General features: G+C 27.8%; 1 protein-coding gene across 4 annotated transcripts in view; it reads right to left on the bottom strand.

Annotated features, from left to right (window-relative positions):
- LOC113551068 (potassium voltage-gated channel subfamily KQT member 1) overlaps nucleotides 1-17,797 on the bottom strand; it is a 248,930-nt gene that overhangs the window by 98,672 nt on the left and 132,461 nt on the right. The window contains exons 1-2 of one of the 4 annotated variants that reach the window (XM_026953096.1): nucleotides 13,223-13,715; nucleotides 3,400-4,350 (exon numbers count right to left, since the gene is read on the bottom strand). The exons of the other annotated variants lie outside the window; for them this stretch is intronic. Coding sequence (XP_026808897.1) covers nucleotides 3,400-4,109 — 710 coding nt within the window. The 5' untranslated portion in view covers nucleotides 4,110-4,350; nucleotides 13,223-13,715. Of the gene's footprint in view, nucleotides 1-3,399; nucleotides 4,351-13,222; nucleotides 13,716-17,797 lie in introns of those variants that run through there. 4 annotated transcript variants of the gene reach the window in all.

Raw genomic sequence — 17,797 nt, 5'->3', positions numbered from 1 at the left:
TAAAAATATTATTTCAAATAATGGTTTTTAGAATTTTTAATTATAGTTACTTTACCATATTTTAAAATACTTGATACTATACTTTTTTTAAATCTGTGGAACTGCAAAAACTACAAAAATACATAACTATTATTTTCGAAGTATAAACATATCTTTTTACTCAAAATTATTAAACAAATGATTAATTGTTTTAATTATTACGAATCTAAATTTAAATTCGAGCAAGTAGTTTTTGATTTATTAAAATGTATATAGTAAGGATAATGATCCTTATTAATGGTTTTATATAAGAAAAAAAAACTAAATAAAATTAATATTAGTTTACCTAGAACTTAATTATACTCCAACAATTTTAAAAATGATAAAATATTAATAACTATAATCTTCAAATCATCATTGTCCCCATTAATAAATATATTAATAGTATTTGATAATAAAATTGGCAAAAAATAAATGATTTCATCAAAATAAATTATAATAAAACTATTGTTATCTAATTATATATAATATATAATTATTATTATTACTTATATAATTTAAATAATACTTATAGTTACAGTCCTACAGATACCGGATAAATTTTTTTTTAATAGAAAATCCATGCTGGCGATGACGCAGCAGTTGATGTAGTGGTAATGAGGGTCATGAATATATTGTGTGCGTGCGAACAGCAGGCAGCGCGCGTCGCTATGTAACTATACGAAAAACTAAATATTTTTAATACATCTTTAATTAATAACTTCAATTATTTACCTGAACTTATTTCAATAAATGGCTCATTCACACATTAAATACTTGAATTTAAAATAAAAATAACGAAAATTGGTTTGGTAGAATTTCAGATATAATTGTTCAAAGATATCGCTTCATGTTACGATAATATTACATAAAGATACTTCATAAATATTATTATAATATTAAGTTACCAGAAAAAAAATACACGACACTGATGTAGCAAAATAGCCTATTTAGGACGCCGTGCTAGGTTATTGTATTTGAAATGAGTACGTCATATCGATTGTGCGTACAATATTTAACTTTTCTAAAATATAAAATCAGTTGCGTATAAAAAAAATATTTGTATGGATTTTTGATTTTTGATTTTATTATTTTAACTGGATTTTGTTAATAGCTGATACTTTTTATTTGATTGATTCTTTAACTATATAATTCTAAATATCAAGAAATCAAATCAAAGCATGATTCATGGTCAACACGATAATTTCCAGACACAATTTTAAAAATGTCCGACATACCTATCACCTATTATCATATGCAATTAAACGTCAAAAATATAATACTATTAATATTGAATAGCCAATATTTTCAATTGCATAATTTTACTTTAATATAAAAACCATATTTACTTTCGCCTCGTGAACTCGTACGCAATAATTTATAATATAATTGGGTGCTAATAAGTCATGATTATAATATAATATATATACAATACATTAATATAATATATAAATTGTTTAAATCTAGAACTAATCAAACACGGCTTAAGTTGAAACAAAATAAAAGTGGGAAAAATAATTTTAAATTTTGTAAAGCATAAATATTACGCTCTACTTTTATGACACAATTTAGTCATATAAATTTATAATATTCCGATTATAAATAATTTTACTGACGATATATATATACATGGTCGACCTATAAAACACGCCAATATCGTATTTTTGTGTACTAAAAAAGAAACACGTAAACTATTCCATTTAAATTAATAGTATTAAAGTTGGCAACTAAAAGAATATTTGAACTAATCGGACGTTGGATGTAAATACATAATTGTTGTTGAATTAATTTATCAACGATTAATAATGCGTTATTGTTTTCGTAAACTTTACTTTTAACGAATACCAATAAAATAAAATCAACCCGAGTCATTGATTTGAACCAAGTTTAAGTCTTAATAAGAATTTGATTAGCATTGTACATAACATAATAAATGCTTGAACATTCAGATAGTTCATAACAACAATATATAAAACATTTCTCAATCGTTTATGACCAAATTTAAATTAATGATGGAACTTATCCGTCCGATAGATTCTCTTGGGTTATAGGTACTATTTTCTATCGAAAACACGAGAATTTGAATTGAACAAACTAATTCATTTAAATTAATTATCACAAAAACTTCGTTCATTTTCTTTGTTTACGATTTGATAAGATATTTTTGTATCGAATACAAATGCATTTAAAAGCGGATTTCACATCAGAAGTGTGATAAATGTTATTTGGTTGGACGGGAATTCTTTTTTTATTTCTAATATATTTTTTTAAGAATAGACGACTGAATTTATGACTACATTAGTGTACAAATAATTTCAAATCAAAAACTTCGACATAATATACGCGACACCGCTTACTATTATTACACATAAACACCACATATAAATTAATAAATTAAATGCTGGGTTTATTATTTCTCCAACGCAAACTAATATTCAAGCCGATATAACGGCTGGTATTTTTTTTTATCAAAACGATAAATGGAATCTACTCCAAAAATGACTTATTTCTAAAATAAGACAGTCGTAATTAGGGTTAAAAGTCTTGAAATGTAATTAACTAACTATTGTTATGGAAGTTTTGTTCTAATTATTACGTTATACTTTATTATTGTTAAATCGACACTTATTAAATTCATTGTAATTATTTATTTTGTACACTTTTCATGAATTCTATTAAGGACTTATATTTCATGTTTTATTTTTGTATCATTTATTTTTACAAAATATTTAGGTACTGATGATTAAAATGTAGTAATAATTTGTATGCGTTTTATGTTTTAGTTTTGCCTTTCACTGTAACAGTAAATCAGTTGTAAATAATGCTTTTCATTTTTATTTATAACCATTTTTTCTATATTATTTACTAACGCAGTACAGAATAATTGTTATGTTTATTTTTTGTATTTATATATATACCTTCAATGTGAAAATGTAGAGCACAAATAATGATGTTTTTGTAGATACTAAAAATGTAAGGAATAAAAATGGCGTGACGTATCACATTGCCTGCAAATCGTTCATTAATTGATTCGTTTGTTTTATATTTTTCAAAAATAGGTTTAGAAAATTGTAGGTGCTTAGATTCATGTACGTAATACGATTGAAATCGGAAAATTTTGTACGTGTAGGTACTAAAACGTAGTGTAGATACCAATTAATCAATGTTTAGTTGTAACTATTTAAGATAGGAAAAATCAAAATTTATAATATCGGAATGAGATATATACTACCTATGTACCTATTTATCCATATACTTGCATGTATTTAATTTTAAATTTTTCTTATTTATAAACAACTCTATATAATATATGATGTAAAATATAATATATTGGTGAGATATTTAACACAATGTGCAGCGCTAACGCACAGTCGTACTTACACAGCGAAGTGGTAAATGAAGCAGATCCATCCGCACGGGTGTTCGAGGAACACGTAGACCTTCTCCTGGAAAGTTTTGCCCTTCCGCTGGTGGAACACGTACTTGGCCTTGAACGCTTGGTCAATGGGCAGGTAAATGGGGTAGTACGGGTCGGGTACGCCGGGCGGCGCGGGTGGTTTGGCATCACCGCCGGCGGTGACCACCTCGACAATGGCCGCGTCGTCGGCGTCGCTGCTCGGCGTCGGCGGGTCAGCGAAGTCCTCGCGTGGCTGTCGGCGCTTCTTGAGCGGCGTGGGCACCCGCCGATGATGCGCCTCGCCGAACCTGGGCATCCGTCTGTGGTGGTGCGGCGGCCGGACCTGTTGGTCCGGTACGGCTTCCTGTTTGCCACCGTCAAACCGCTGCTGCTGCCGGCGCCGCTCGTCGTTGGTGCCGCAGTCCCCTTCCGATTGGCCGCCGCCGCCGCCGCCACCACCGCAGGCTCCGCCGACGTTGCCGCCCGCACATCCGAGGCGCGACCGTTGCTGTTGCTGCTGTTGCTGTTGCTGTTTCAGTTCAGTGGACGCGATCCTGTCGATGACGGGCGACCCGCTCGCCCCGCCGTTGCCTGTTCCACTGCCGTTGCTTCTCAGCGAGACTTCCCTGGACTTGCGAAACAGCTGAACCTCTTCGGCGCGGTTCATGTCGACACAAAACGGCCACGCCAACATCCGGTGGCCGCCGTGCACATGGCTTTCCGAGCTCGGTACGCCGGCTGGCACACTCACGATCCGCGGAAAGCGTTGCGCGACGTCATGTCGGCTTCAGTGTCGGTGGCGGTATCGGCGTCGGCGGCGGCCGAGGTGCGAGTCGCCACTGCGAAATCGTCAGAGTACGACCATGGGTGTGTCCACGCGGTCTCCGGGACGCGCGTCGTAAATGCAGTTATAAGTCTGTTCTTCGTCAAACAACCTATCACCAACACCTATACGTTACCGTCAACATACTATATGATGTGAGTCTCGCTCCGGTATACCACGACTGCAAACCGAAATACTGTGTATACCTAACTGGTATCCAAAGGGGAACATTAACGTGTTAAAAAGATATTTATTTTTCACATTAAAAATTAATTAAACCGTTTTCTGAGTAATCACGTAATGTACGTAATGGCTATTAGTTAGAAATCATCAAATAAATATTTCTTGAATTTATGATTTAGAAGCTACAAACGTGTGATTTCACAAACCGTTACTAACTAAAGAGCTGTATATTGTTCTCTAAAAAGAGTACGTTTATAACAAAATAATGATTTACTACTTATTAAAATTAAAGGTTACATCATATCTATGTTTCATGGCTAGCTGTGACAATTAAAAAAAAATTAACTCGCTTCTTTTAATCGAAATTAGTTAATATTTAATATTTTTTTTCTTTTTATTTGATTTCAATTATTTACATTATTTTTGTACCCTTATTTATAACTTAACGTTGACTCGACTTAACAAAATCTAATTAACTAATTATCTTTCACCTATCGGTTTGCTATCGGGGCATGCCGGCCGGCCGGCCCGATACGATTTCCTTTTTTTTTGTTTTTTGACAACACATTTATACTGTACAACTTTTACTGGTATATAACATTGGTCGGAAAAAGGTTTTCCGACTCTTAATGTTCACTTTTCATACATTATTTTACACGTTAACGGTACCATTTCTGTGAGCATAATATCTACCAAGGTGGACGGACAAGTAACTTTACGTAACATTCACTTCACCATATTTTTTATTGCGCCCGGTCCAGACTGTATTGTTTTATTATCCTGTAAGATAATATATAACATGGATATGATATCAGTGTCATAGTCTATGTTCGTGTTAAATTCAGAACATTTCGAATGTAGATAGTAAATCGGTGTCCCGTATCACATATAGAGTGGATGAAACTTGTACTCCGCTAACAATAATTTTGCTGACCACTTTCGAATATTCAACCGAAGAAAAATGTTCAGGAACGTTTAACTGCGTTATGCGCGTGAGAGCTAGTTTAATAGAATATTTCCGGAATGGAATTCGGCGTGTGTGACCTAGGCTGTATAGACAAATCAAACAGTTAAATATTACCAAGTATTCAAATTACTCTCGGTCCAAATAAGCCACAGAACGGTGTATTATTTCCAATGTGAATATTTTCACAAACAATAAGTGTGTGAGCTTTAAGTAATTATTAATGTACTTATAAACGCTTATTATTTCTAACAATAGCAGGAGTCATACGTAATATACATTTTAATGCACCTAATATGTCAGGAATATATTTTTTATACATATTTAAATCCAATGATGTCGCTGGACACTCCCTTTTATTAAGTTTATATGTCTATACAATACTTTTATAAAATGTTCTTATTGTATTAGTAATGCATACAATATACATATTGTAAATATTTTTTAAATAAATAAAAAAAAATATTTAAATATTTTGGAATAATACATAAATTAAAATTTTAATTTAAAATGTAATTATCTGGACATAGAATTATTGTATAAACTCTAACTATTTAATTATATTATGTACACACTTGAAAAATAATTTTTATTGGCTGAAAATATTTTATTTTAGTCAAATCATTGGTTTTGGAATAGTACTTGTTGTAGGATATAGATTTAAGAAACCATGTTTAATACATAGTTAACATTATATATGTATTTATATGCACGCAAAATAATTTTAATGAGCAAATAACTATAAATAAACTGCTTCTGTCAGATGTCAATATATACTACGTTAATTAAACGAAGTCGATTTATGTCCGGCTTATTTAATTAAATTAAAAATTGAAATTTAATTTAAAGAAAGCTAGTAAATTAAAAAAAAAAAACTATATTTTTAAAAACGTAACTAGTTTATCGGTTGATAAATGTGATATTTATTCTATATTTTATTCAATACAATATTGAAGTATATCTATTTTATTCTGGGGTTTCTTTCAAGTTAGGTTAAAATCATAACTATTATAAAAAAAAAAAAAATAATAATAATAATTGAAGCAGTCGAAACCATGGGTACTTAACATTCATTGTGCGAGCCATAAACTTCAAAAGCTATAATAAATCGCCGTATTCCGACAGCCATATTATTACAGTACAATATTACAATTTTAACATAACGACTTAATAATCTATTTAATTTCCCTGCATCATAATAGCTGAAAAGGGAATTGTTGATATTGTTCCTTTAATTCTCATTAAAGTATTACATAATTGCTATTCGTATACGAAGTAATAACAACGTCACTACTCACTAATAACTATTATACAATACGAGAATCTTGATTTAAATAATTATTTAATAAATATAGTGGTCTTACAATACTGGATTGGCCAGTAAAAATGAAAACTATATACCATCTTATATTTACCTATATATTATTATACTTTTCTATAGATTCAGTTATCTGAAAACGCATATTATATTTGAATATATTTATTAAAACCCGCTGATTACCGTAAAATTAACAAATTTCAACTAAAGATTTGATCTTGGAATGCAAAAACACAGATTATTTGATTATGTAAATTGTTTGAGATATCTTTTTGCATCATCTATAGAATAATATAACTAAGATAGAACTATGGCTGTGTTGAATTAATGTATATAAAACTAACTCATTTCACTTCTACTTATAATACCTATAAGTGAATAATAATATGGAGTATGGAGTCTATCAATATTTTAACTAATAAAACGTTTTATTACAGCTTTATGATATCTCAACAAAAAAAAAAAAAATACGTTCCCCGAAAGAGATTTTTTTATACCTTTAGAAAATTATATTTCAAAGAAAACTCGAAACACTGACAAAGGCCATTATAGTTATATGTTGAGTCAAAAGTTTTTTTTTTTATCTTTTTCAATTTTGTTTTCATTTAGTGTTGCTATCGCGTAGCGCTGGTTAAGCTGAATAACGCTTTAAATAAATAAAATATGGCCCATGGTTATGACTATCACAAGTACACGTTGAATATTCAATAGACATTGTTTGAACTTTTATGTTTTTAATTGTTAAAAATACACAATGACCAAAATTAATAACGTTTCGTTATTTATCATCAATAGGATTACTCGCAATTTTAAAACTAGTAAAGATACGAACAAATTATTATTTGAAATAAAAAATATATGAATTTACTTTTATATTATAATTTATATGTTCGATTAATATAAAATTACTTAAAATGTATTATTGAAATAAAAGCCAATCATTGTGTGTTGCTTAATAGTCAAGTAACAATTACATACGAAATACACTGAAAATTATTTATTTGATAAATCTGTTAATAATAAAGTTTAGTAATGTAATTAATTTTATACATGATTTATATTAAACTTTGAAGTAAAATTAAAGATATCAGAAATAAGTTTTAAAAAAATAATTTAAAGCATTTATGTTGTCTTAAAACGGTGTTAAGGCAAATATTCAATTAGTAATTAGTTAATATTGCTATTAATCATGTTTTCTAAACATATGTATTACAACCATAGTTTTCTTTTTTAATTTCTGTGGTCAGTTATTTCTTACTATATTAATCTTTATATTCAATAATATTCTACACAACACTAATATCTTCTATATTTAAATCATATCGATTATACTTTGTTTATATATTAAATTTATGTGTTTGTGTAAATGGAAAACTTCAAATGACTTCTAAAGTATCTAAGGCTAAACGCTTCTTAATATATATATATTATCAAGTATTAACACATATCAATGCCTATATAATATATATATATTACGATTCTTTATATATATATAAATATTGTTTTTTATATTATCTAAATTTGAAGCGTGTTCATCAAATATGTTGACATATAAAATTTATTTCATATCATACTGTGGTAGTATGATACTTTTATTTTTTTCAGTTTTCACCCTTTCACAGATATATTCAAATGCACAAAAAAATTATTTACAACATGTTTAATATAATATAACTACAATTTTGCACTTAAAATAATTTGTTGGACTTTCTGAATGTTATGATGGTTAAATAATTCAAACTAATACTGGTCTATATACTTTTCTTTTATTATTATTTATTATCCACAAATATGATTCAATGCATAATAAAAATTTAAATAAAGGTGAATTAATTTTCAAGAATTTTAATGAAGGCACATTATTTATACTTATAATTATAAAAATTTCCTTTTACTATAATATTCTTATTATAATAATTATTTGTCTTGTTGTATGTATTTATGATTTTAAGTATCAATGTTATTTTTGTTCGTGTATTCTTAAATGATTTATACATACTCGTATGAAACATTTAGTTTATATGTATTTATATTTGAAATTTTATTAATATAATAAATTCTGCAAAAGCTTAATTTTATTAGTATTAAAATAAGATTCTATAGATACAAGAAAAAGTTTGTTTATTATTATTATTTTTAATGGATATCTGGATAAAATGATATTTTTATATAATGATTAATTTATTAAAGTACTAGTAGAAAATAAGAAAATAAATAAACGAGATAAAATATAAATATGAGAAACCCGTACAATGATTTAAAAGAGATTCTAATGGTATATTCTAACATAATTTTAAAAATCAGTCTATTTCTTTGTTAATGTATTTTACACAATATAGCTTATACATTGTTCACAAACAATACATAATATTTATCATAATGTACACGAGACAATTAAGTTGTTATATACTTAATATTAAAGATATATTTGAATAGTAAAATAACTTTTACATATTTAAGGAAATATTTAAAATATACCGTTTTAAATGTCTTCAATGTACATAATAAGAAAAATTGGAAACAAAAATGTATTTTAAATACAACATATCTAACGATATGTTAGTAAAAATGCTAAGCGTTTATAGCATTTATTCTTCTACAAGGTTTAAACAAGCATTAAGAATTAGTATAAGTTTTGTGCATTTAATTTTAAATTACAATAATATTTACTCTTGAACTAGAAAAATGTATGGATTAATAAATTAAATTCTTACAATATATATATATATATATATATATATATTAACTCTAAATAATTTAAATGTTTTTTTTTTTATTATTATTTTTGTGTACATAGGTGCAAATAGGGATTATATACTTATAAAAATGGCACTAGAGATACTTCATTATTTTGAGTATAAAAATAAAAGCTTAAATACACTCCAAATAAAACCGTACATAAATGCAATTGAATGTTTTATAGTGTATGTATACAACGAATGATAATAAAATAACCTTTAAACTATAATTCTCTAATTTTATTAATAATTATACTATACTAAATCGGTTTTATCCAGGCATAGTATAATTAATTTTTATTCATTTATTTATATATATATATATATTATAATAAATTGTTTCTATTAAATTATAATAATTTTAATAAAAATATTATTCACAGTTTTTCTAAACATCTAATAGGCAAATAAATACAGTAATTTTATAATTCAGACGTTATCAATAAATTAAATAATATTCTGTACCTAAGTTAAGTACAATATTCTTAGTTGAGTGTTTCAAGTGCACATAAAATGACATTTATTTTAGGTGAATGATAGAATCAAATGGACGCTAAGTTGAGCAGGGTCGATTAATGTGACGCTCTGAAACATTAATTACACTAAAGAAAACCAGAGAACTTCTGAGGTACCATAGGCCGGTAATAAATAGCCTAGTCTTCATTAGATATTTATGAATAATGTTCTCCTAAACCTAGAACACACATTTAAATATGTTGTAGGCTGGTTAATATTTTGAGTAATATCTGTCTAATGATTCTATAACTATTTCCGTATCACAGTAACAAACGTAAAAAAAAAACAAATTTTTAGAAAAAACAAAAATGTATAAATTCGTTTTACATGCATAGATAATAATTTATACAACGTTATCACGATCAATAAAAATAAAACATATTTTACTTATATTTAATGGGTAAAGGAAGTCGAATAAAATTATATTTAAATAAGTTTAAGTTGTAAATATTATATTATATTACATTAATTACTTTAAAATTAAGAAAAAATCAATTGTATATAATTGTTATATAATTATATATAATTTATATATATTTATATATATAATATTATTAATTAACTATATTGTAATAACTATCTCTCACATAAACCTAAATTTAAAAAACTTCTTTATTCTCTGTCCAAACTTTTCATATTATATTAATTCTCTCTACTCCAATAATGAATCATAATAATACCCTCTATTATAAACTTCATATTTGTTTCAAAATTAAAAATATATAAGCTTTACATTTTATCTGGTGTTTTCATTGTTTAATTATTAATTATATTATTATAATAATTGGGATATAATAATTCAGTCGATCGGATGATGAGACCAGCATAACGAGTACACTACATGTATTATTTAAATAATAAGAAATAAATTATAAGTATTGAATCATACACGTTTATATTTATAAATTGTACATAACATAAAGTAGTTAGATAGTTACTTAATACATTTTTCACCAAATTGATAGGTAAATGGGTTACGGAATATTTTTTTATGTAACTATGAATAGAACATAAACTACTTTGAAAAATCTTTGAACATTAAAAACGTTGGTTTCGATAACGCGAGATTCGATATCAACGGTGAAACAATTTAATTTGTGTAATTATATTGCATATTCTGTTTTGCAAACAATATTACAATAAATTCTAGGTATAATATAACGCGTGTAATATGTATATTTTATTTTATACTAACCGAAAGTACACAAGTCAACATATTGCTACGACATAATAAGCAGTCAATTTAGTTTACATTTTACATCATTAATAACCGTTTAATCACTTATCAAAGTTGGTTAGAATTAAAGAATGTGATTACAACTTTGTATTCAATATCATACTGAAAAACAATTGAATAAGTCAAAAACTAAAGGGCAGTCAACAGACTAGTTGCGCCAATAAGAATATATTATTAATTATTATAAGGTATTTTTTAACTAGCAAAACACAAAGACATGCAATTTTACACACTTCATGAGATAAATAAATCAAAGTACAAAAAAATAAATAAATACATTTTAAATGTATTATTAATGAACCTCAAAAAATTTATAAAAATTATAACTCATTATTAGATTTTATTCGATTCAGGGACAAACATAATATCAAATACAAACACTATCATCTACGATATTTTTAATTAATTTATTAATTTAAATGTCAAAATAATTACTAATAACACTTAATTTTATTAAATAAATATTTTAGGGCGTTGTGTATTAGTGCGCTATATACCTGACAATAATATTTAGTATGAATTAAAGAACAAAATGTGTTGTTGTTAGAAATGTAATATTATCATACTATTCCTCCACATACCTACTGTACAAAATAAAAACCAAGAATATGAATGTTCTTAAATAAAAAAATCACTCTGGAGAATTACGTTACATTATATTTTGTCACTATATTATAATACGGTATATTTTAATATAGTACCAAATTTTATTTTTCTAAAGAAGCAGTTGTAGTGATAAGGATGTTTTTATTTTTGGAATTTATTTAATATATTACGATGACTACAGAGCAGTGAAAAATGTTTAGTATAATTATAAATAGGCATTGGAAAGTACTCGATGAAGTAAAATGGCTTCTTAAACGAATATTAAATATCAAATTCTGGAATTTATGCTAATAACAGTTAATAATTATTAGGAAACTTGGTAACAATGTATGAAAATATTAGCACGTAAAGGAGTTAGTAATAATTTAAGTGTCCATGATAATTAATAATAATGTAAATGAGTTGAATACAAATTTATATTTTTTTTTAATTGAATAATTAACTTTAAATAAAAATGGGGTGAAAAATATTTAAACATTTTTTACTTTTTACGTGGTCATATTATATTCTGCATTATAAAGTTTTTATACCAGTGTTACACATAATAGTTCATTATGAAAATGTTTTCATTGTCATAATATTAAACCACATCGTTATCGTTGCACGATTAGTCAGCTACAGTGAATATTAACAATTGTATTTTCATTCACAACTTCAATAGTATCAACTGTATATGTGCATTATTCACGATAATACGTAAAATATGTAATTAAATCTACCGTTGCTAAGTTAATTTGTATGGCAAAAAATGTCGATTTTGAATGTATATTAGTACCGAAGAAGAGGTACGAAAGAGTGTTATATCAATATACCACGAAAACCCGTCAATCGATATAAACACATACATTTTCAGGAATTTCAAAAAAACGTTCACTAAGTGTATAACGTTTAGATGACAAAACAATTTGTCTAGGTAATTGAAAAAAAAACTACTAATCGAATATTAATAGACCAATGAATAATAATGACGATAACTTACGAAAAGAGCGCTGTCGAAGAACTTGGACGTAGTGCATCTCGCCATTAAGTATACCTATCTAATAATTATTATCGCGTCAAAGGCATATACGCTTAAGTGTATGAGTACTCGAGAACGTTACATTATTATCTATATACATTAGAGTATACTACGAGTAATGTCTAAGCAAAATTTGACTTCGTCACCATGTCGTGTGCAATACCTAGGTATCTAGGGAATTTTTCATCTATAATACTACATACTACCGAATCGATCATATTATTGTTGTCTGTATGATACGATAAGGGTCATATTAGATAACGTGGTAATAATAATAATAATAATTATCCATTACGTTGTACAGTAAAACGTCGTCAAAGGGAAAGTATCGCGATCGAGCCGTCGTGACGCAACATCTACACATCGACAACACTGCGTGCCGATCAAAAAATATAACAATATACCAATAACAACGACGAATGCGTGTGAGTCGTAGTGAGCAATCAGACGTCACGTCGGGTTCAGTGAAAATTCGGCATTATCCGGTTCACGTACACGGCGACAACAACCGCGGTCGGAGTCGTCGTTGTAGCTTCGGAAGTCGTCTCACCGGTCGCCGATTGCATCATCGTGGCGTCATGGAATTGTGTCGATGAGGTCCGTCTTGCGCGTGATTTATATAAAAAATATTTACGAACAAGTTGCGCACTGGTAAATTCGCGCACTCGCGTAGAGACGACCACGCGAACCCGACGGCTGCAGCGAGATGACGATCGAAGAGAAGTAAAATTCGGACACAATGAAAACGATGAAGAGCGTCGGCGAGTACTAGAGATTTTATTTTAAATTAAATAATTCACGGGCGATAAGATTTTCACTCTGACGAGATCGTTTAGTACGACTTTAGCGATCGTATGCTGCGGGGGAGGGGCGCGAACAGCGTGGTCGGTCGAGCAACAGTTGTGCGACTGAATGGCATGGACAAGATGGACTCGGTCGGCCGGTGGTGTATGTACGCGCGGATAGTGGCAGTGTGTGTAGTCGCTCAAAGGAACGCGCACGGCGCGACGGCGGCGCACTTATACGCCGTCGCGCCGCCGGCCCGTCCCTTCAAAAACCCACCACCCCCTTTCTCCAAAAACCTCCCCTCCACCACAAATACCACCTCATCGCCGCAAAACGCCATCCACCACCACAAACAGCAACCCCGCCGTTGCAGTGCACTCTGTATACATACGCAATATATCATTATTTTAGCCGACCCCCCTGCAACCCGTTACGATTTTGGTAAAAACCCGACAACCGATTAGACGATTAGAAGACACGAATAGGATAAAAAAAAATGCTAAGTCCTGATCTAATATCAATTATCTTACCATTTTTATAATATTTTGAACGCGCTCACGAGACGGCCGAAGACTCAATAAGTTTTTATTCGCTCCCGCAATCGAATAATATTTACGTATTATGTACTCATTTGTACTTGATGTGTGTAAAAAAATGTGCAAAATTAAATTTTATTATAATGAACGCTAAAATTTATTGAAAAACTGATTTAAAAGCTAGTGTTCCCGAATACACTATACAGTAGGTTTTTGATATCTATACCATTCTCAGAGAAACATAAATGGTTTTTTTCACACCGATGTGCAATCGCTTTTATCATCACAGTTTTTGACCATAACGGAAGAAAATTCCAACAAGAGTTACTAACATTAAGAGGACGTCATGCTCTCATATGTCTAATATGCGCGTACCATAATGAGTCTATACGTATCGGGTTCTTTCTATACTTAATTTACAGTTAATATTAGAATATATTTACTTATAATAGAATTTGTAGGTATAATAAATTAAACTTTGTCCGAGAGATGAGTTATTCTTATTTTTATTTTTAATTGATTAATACTTATTACTCGTTTTAAATAGAAAATTAGAAATATTACCTATGAATAAACTAACTGTAATAAGAAATTGATACATAGATTTTTTGTTGCGTGTTTATAAGATAAAGACATCTAGTTGGTACTTTAGGGGGTCAAAAGTGAAAAATTACCAGTAATTTTCAATAGCGTCGGGAAAAACACTGAAAAAATAACGGAAAAACAGGAATTTTTACGCATAACCACTTTTTGACAAAATCGATTTTTTAAATTTTGCTGCAACTTAAAAATGAATCATTGTAAATATTTGAAATTTTCACCAAATGTTTATATTATGGTTATCTATTTACGATTAAATTTTCAAAATATTTTGACCTTTTTAAAGCTACTTATAGACAATTGAAATTTTCGACTTTTTTAAGTTTTTTTTCTTAAAATGCCGATAAAAAAAATTTGGCTATCCAAAAAATCTTTAAAATTTAATACAAGGTTTATTATAAGTTGTACTTATCGTAGTAAAAAATAATCAAAAATCATTAGTCACAATTTTTGTTTATAAACATTTAAAGTTCAAATATTTACAAAATATATCAAAATCGCGAAAATTTGCAAGGAATTTTTAAGTTGAAAATTCATAAAATATTTGTGATTTATACCTAAGGTTAAAAAACCCAATAAAAGGTTATCCATAAGTTCTTCTTCAAGTAACTGTAAAAAAAAAGGCCAATGTCAATATAGAAAAAATGTTATGAGCGTATGAAATGAAAATTTTTTTCGAAACCATGAAAAATAATGATATATTACAATTTAAATTTAGATAATAATATAATATATCCTAGTATCCTACTAATTATCATTGACTGACACATCATCTCCGTTCAGAATCGTTTTTCGTATACAATGATACCTGTCATTGCATTCAAATTTAACACATCCATTATAGTGACTAGTGACCTACTCTCCATCTCTACGATACAGCAGGGCGATACCGACTTGCCCACTTTTTAAAAATAATATTAATGGACGTGTATTAGCATTATAATGATTTATAATTAGTGAATGATAACTTGATATTAGCGTGTAGTTAACTATCTCAATAGAGTACTTCAGTCGCATATTTTACAGGTTCTTTTATACTAATCCAACGATAAATTGTATTGCGTGAAAATTTAGCAACAGAGATTATTTGATTCAAAAACGAGATTGACATTCAATCGCACTTCGTTGTGATCTAATTATATACGCAACACGAAAATCCAAATTGAAAATTATCGATTCAGAGCTTGGTAAATGTACCCTAGTACGCATGACCTTAAAGCCATATGGTGTGACTATTAATTTTAATGCAAGTACGATATTTTAGTTTTATGTTTTTAATACTTTTATGGACAGCAAACTGGAATAAATTGATAGCTTAATTCGATCTCTCAAGTCTTACCATAATTGAATATCACCCTTTTTTACCTAGTTAAATTGTCTATATTTACATATTTTAAAATATGCAATTTTATGTTTCACTGCAAAATATTATTATATTATAAACGAATATTTAATATGAATAATTAAGTCTTATTTTCGTTTGGATAATAATTTTGGAATCAAATTTCAGATAAACCTATCACGGGTAATAATAACCATATTATTTTGTAATAATAATGTATACTGAGCATTGTGCTTATCTTAATATTTAATTCTACGGTAAATAATGTACCCCAAATATAATACCTATTACACATATTTTATACTCAACTGAAAAGGATATGTATCCTTCAAAATGTTCTTGATATTTTTAAATTGTAATATTTAATCCAAACAATCAAATAATTAAATTGATTTAACACATAAATGCATTATTTTTTATCTAATATATTATTTTTCTTATTAAACTTAATATTTGTTAAATTGTCAAAGCATGTTTTAGATAAAATTATAGAAAACAATAAATAATAAATACAATAATGCTTACAATTTACTTTTATCTATACATCATGGCTTAAAATAATTTCCCATTAATATTTTACAATCCGTAGACAAAAAAAAAATATATAATAAAAATACTACCCGAATAACACGAGTATCCCTAATAATATTATGTACAAATACATAGAATTTGACATGTGAAACTACAACGAGTACATCCAATATTTACCACGATGGATCATCAAAAAAATATTGCAATAAAACATACCTACGTATAGAGCTTAACTAAAAAAAAATGTGGGATGATGGACATTTGACCATTCGGTAAACTCAAACGATCAATCGTATTCCGCAGGGAAAAGATTTTTATCAAACACAGTTATGACTAAAGAATAAAATCATCAATAGTATTAAATGATGCCACTAAAAATTCGAAGAACTTTGTAGTACATTAAATTAATCCCAGTTCTTTTTTTTTTTAATTAAATACATAAAAATCTATGGATTTATTAATTTCAATAACTAAAGTTTAAAAATTAATTATAAGATCTTCATAAGTTTTCTTTATATAAACCTAAAAATTTCAAAAATACACATACATTTTAAGTTCAAATTTTGTCGAAATTGAACATTTTAACAAAACAAATAAATAATAACAATTAGTTATTAAGTTTTAATTCAAAATATATAATTTACCGATACATTTCACTTCAAAATATATTTTTGTTTACTATATACAATGATATTTTTAAAATATTTAAGTTAGTTTTAATTTATTGTTTTGACAAACCTATTTATTTATTTATTTACGGGCAAGAATCCCAAAAGATTAATAGTGATTCAATATCACACAATGCAATTACATTACAATATAGTTAATAGTAACACCGTTCTATATAGTACGACGTCTATGTTGTCTTTTTACATTCATTAAGGCTTGTGATTTTTAAGATAATTTACGATTCGTTGCTAAAAAAAATTAATTCAATCTACCGTATAAGTATAACTAAAATAAATAACTTATAGTAATAATAATAAATACAAAAATATTTTTTTATAAATATAGGCGACAACTCATGCTCGGAAGCTTTTTTCTTTTTTAAATGATGTATAACTAAATTTAAATAAATCTAAAGTGAAAAATTATAAAAAAAAAAATCATAAATTGCAACAACTTAGAAAATTGTAGAATTAAAACGTCTATTATTTTTGTCCAAAAACAAAATATGTTCAGCT

The sequence above is a fragment of the Rhopalosiphum maidis genome, chromosome 2 (genome assembly GCF_003676215.2).
Source record: "Rhopalosiphum maidis isolate BTI-1 chromosome 2, ASM367621v3, whole genome shotgun sequence".
Classification (NCBI taxonomy): domain Eukaryota; kingdom Metazoa; phylum Arthropoda; class Insecta; order Hemiptera; family Aphididae; genus Rhopalosiphum; species Rhopalosiphum maidis.
This window is presented reverse-complemented; position numbering and strand designations above follow the sequence as displayed.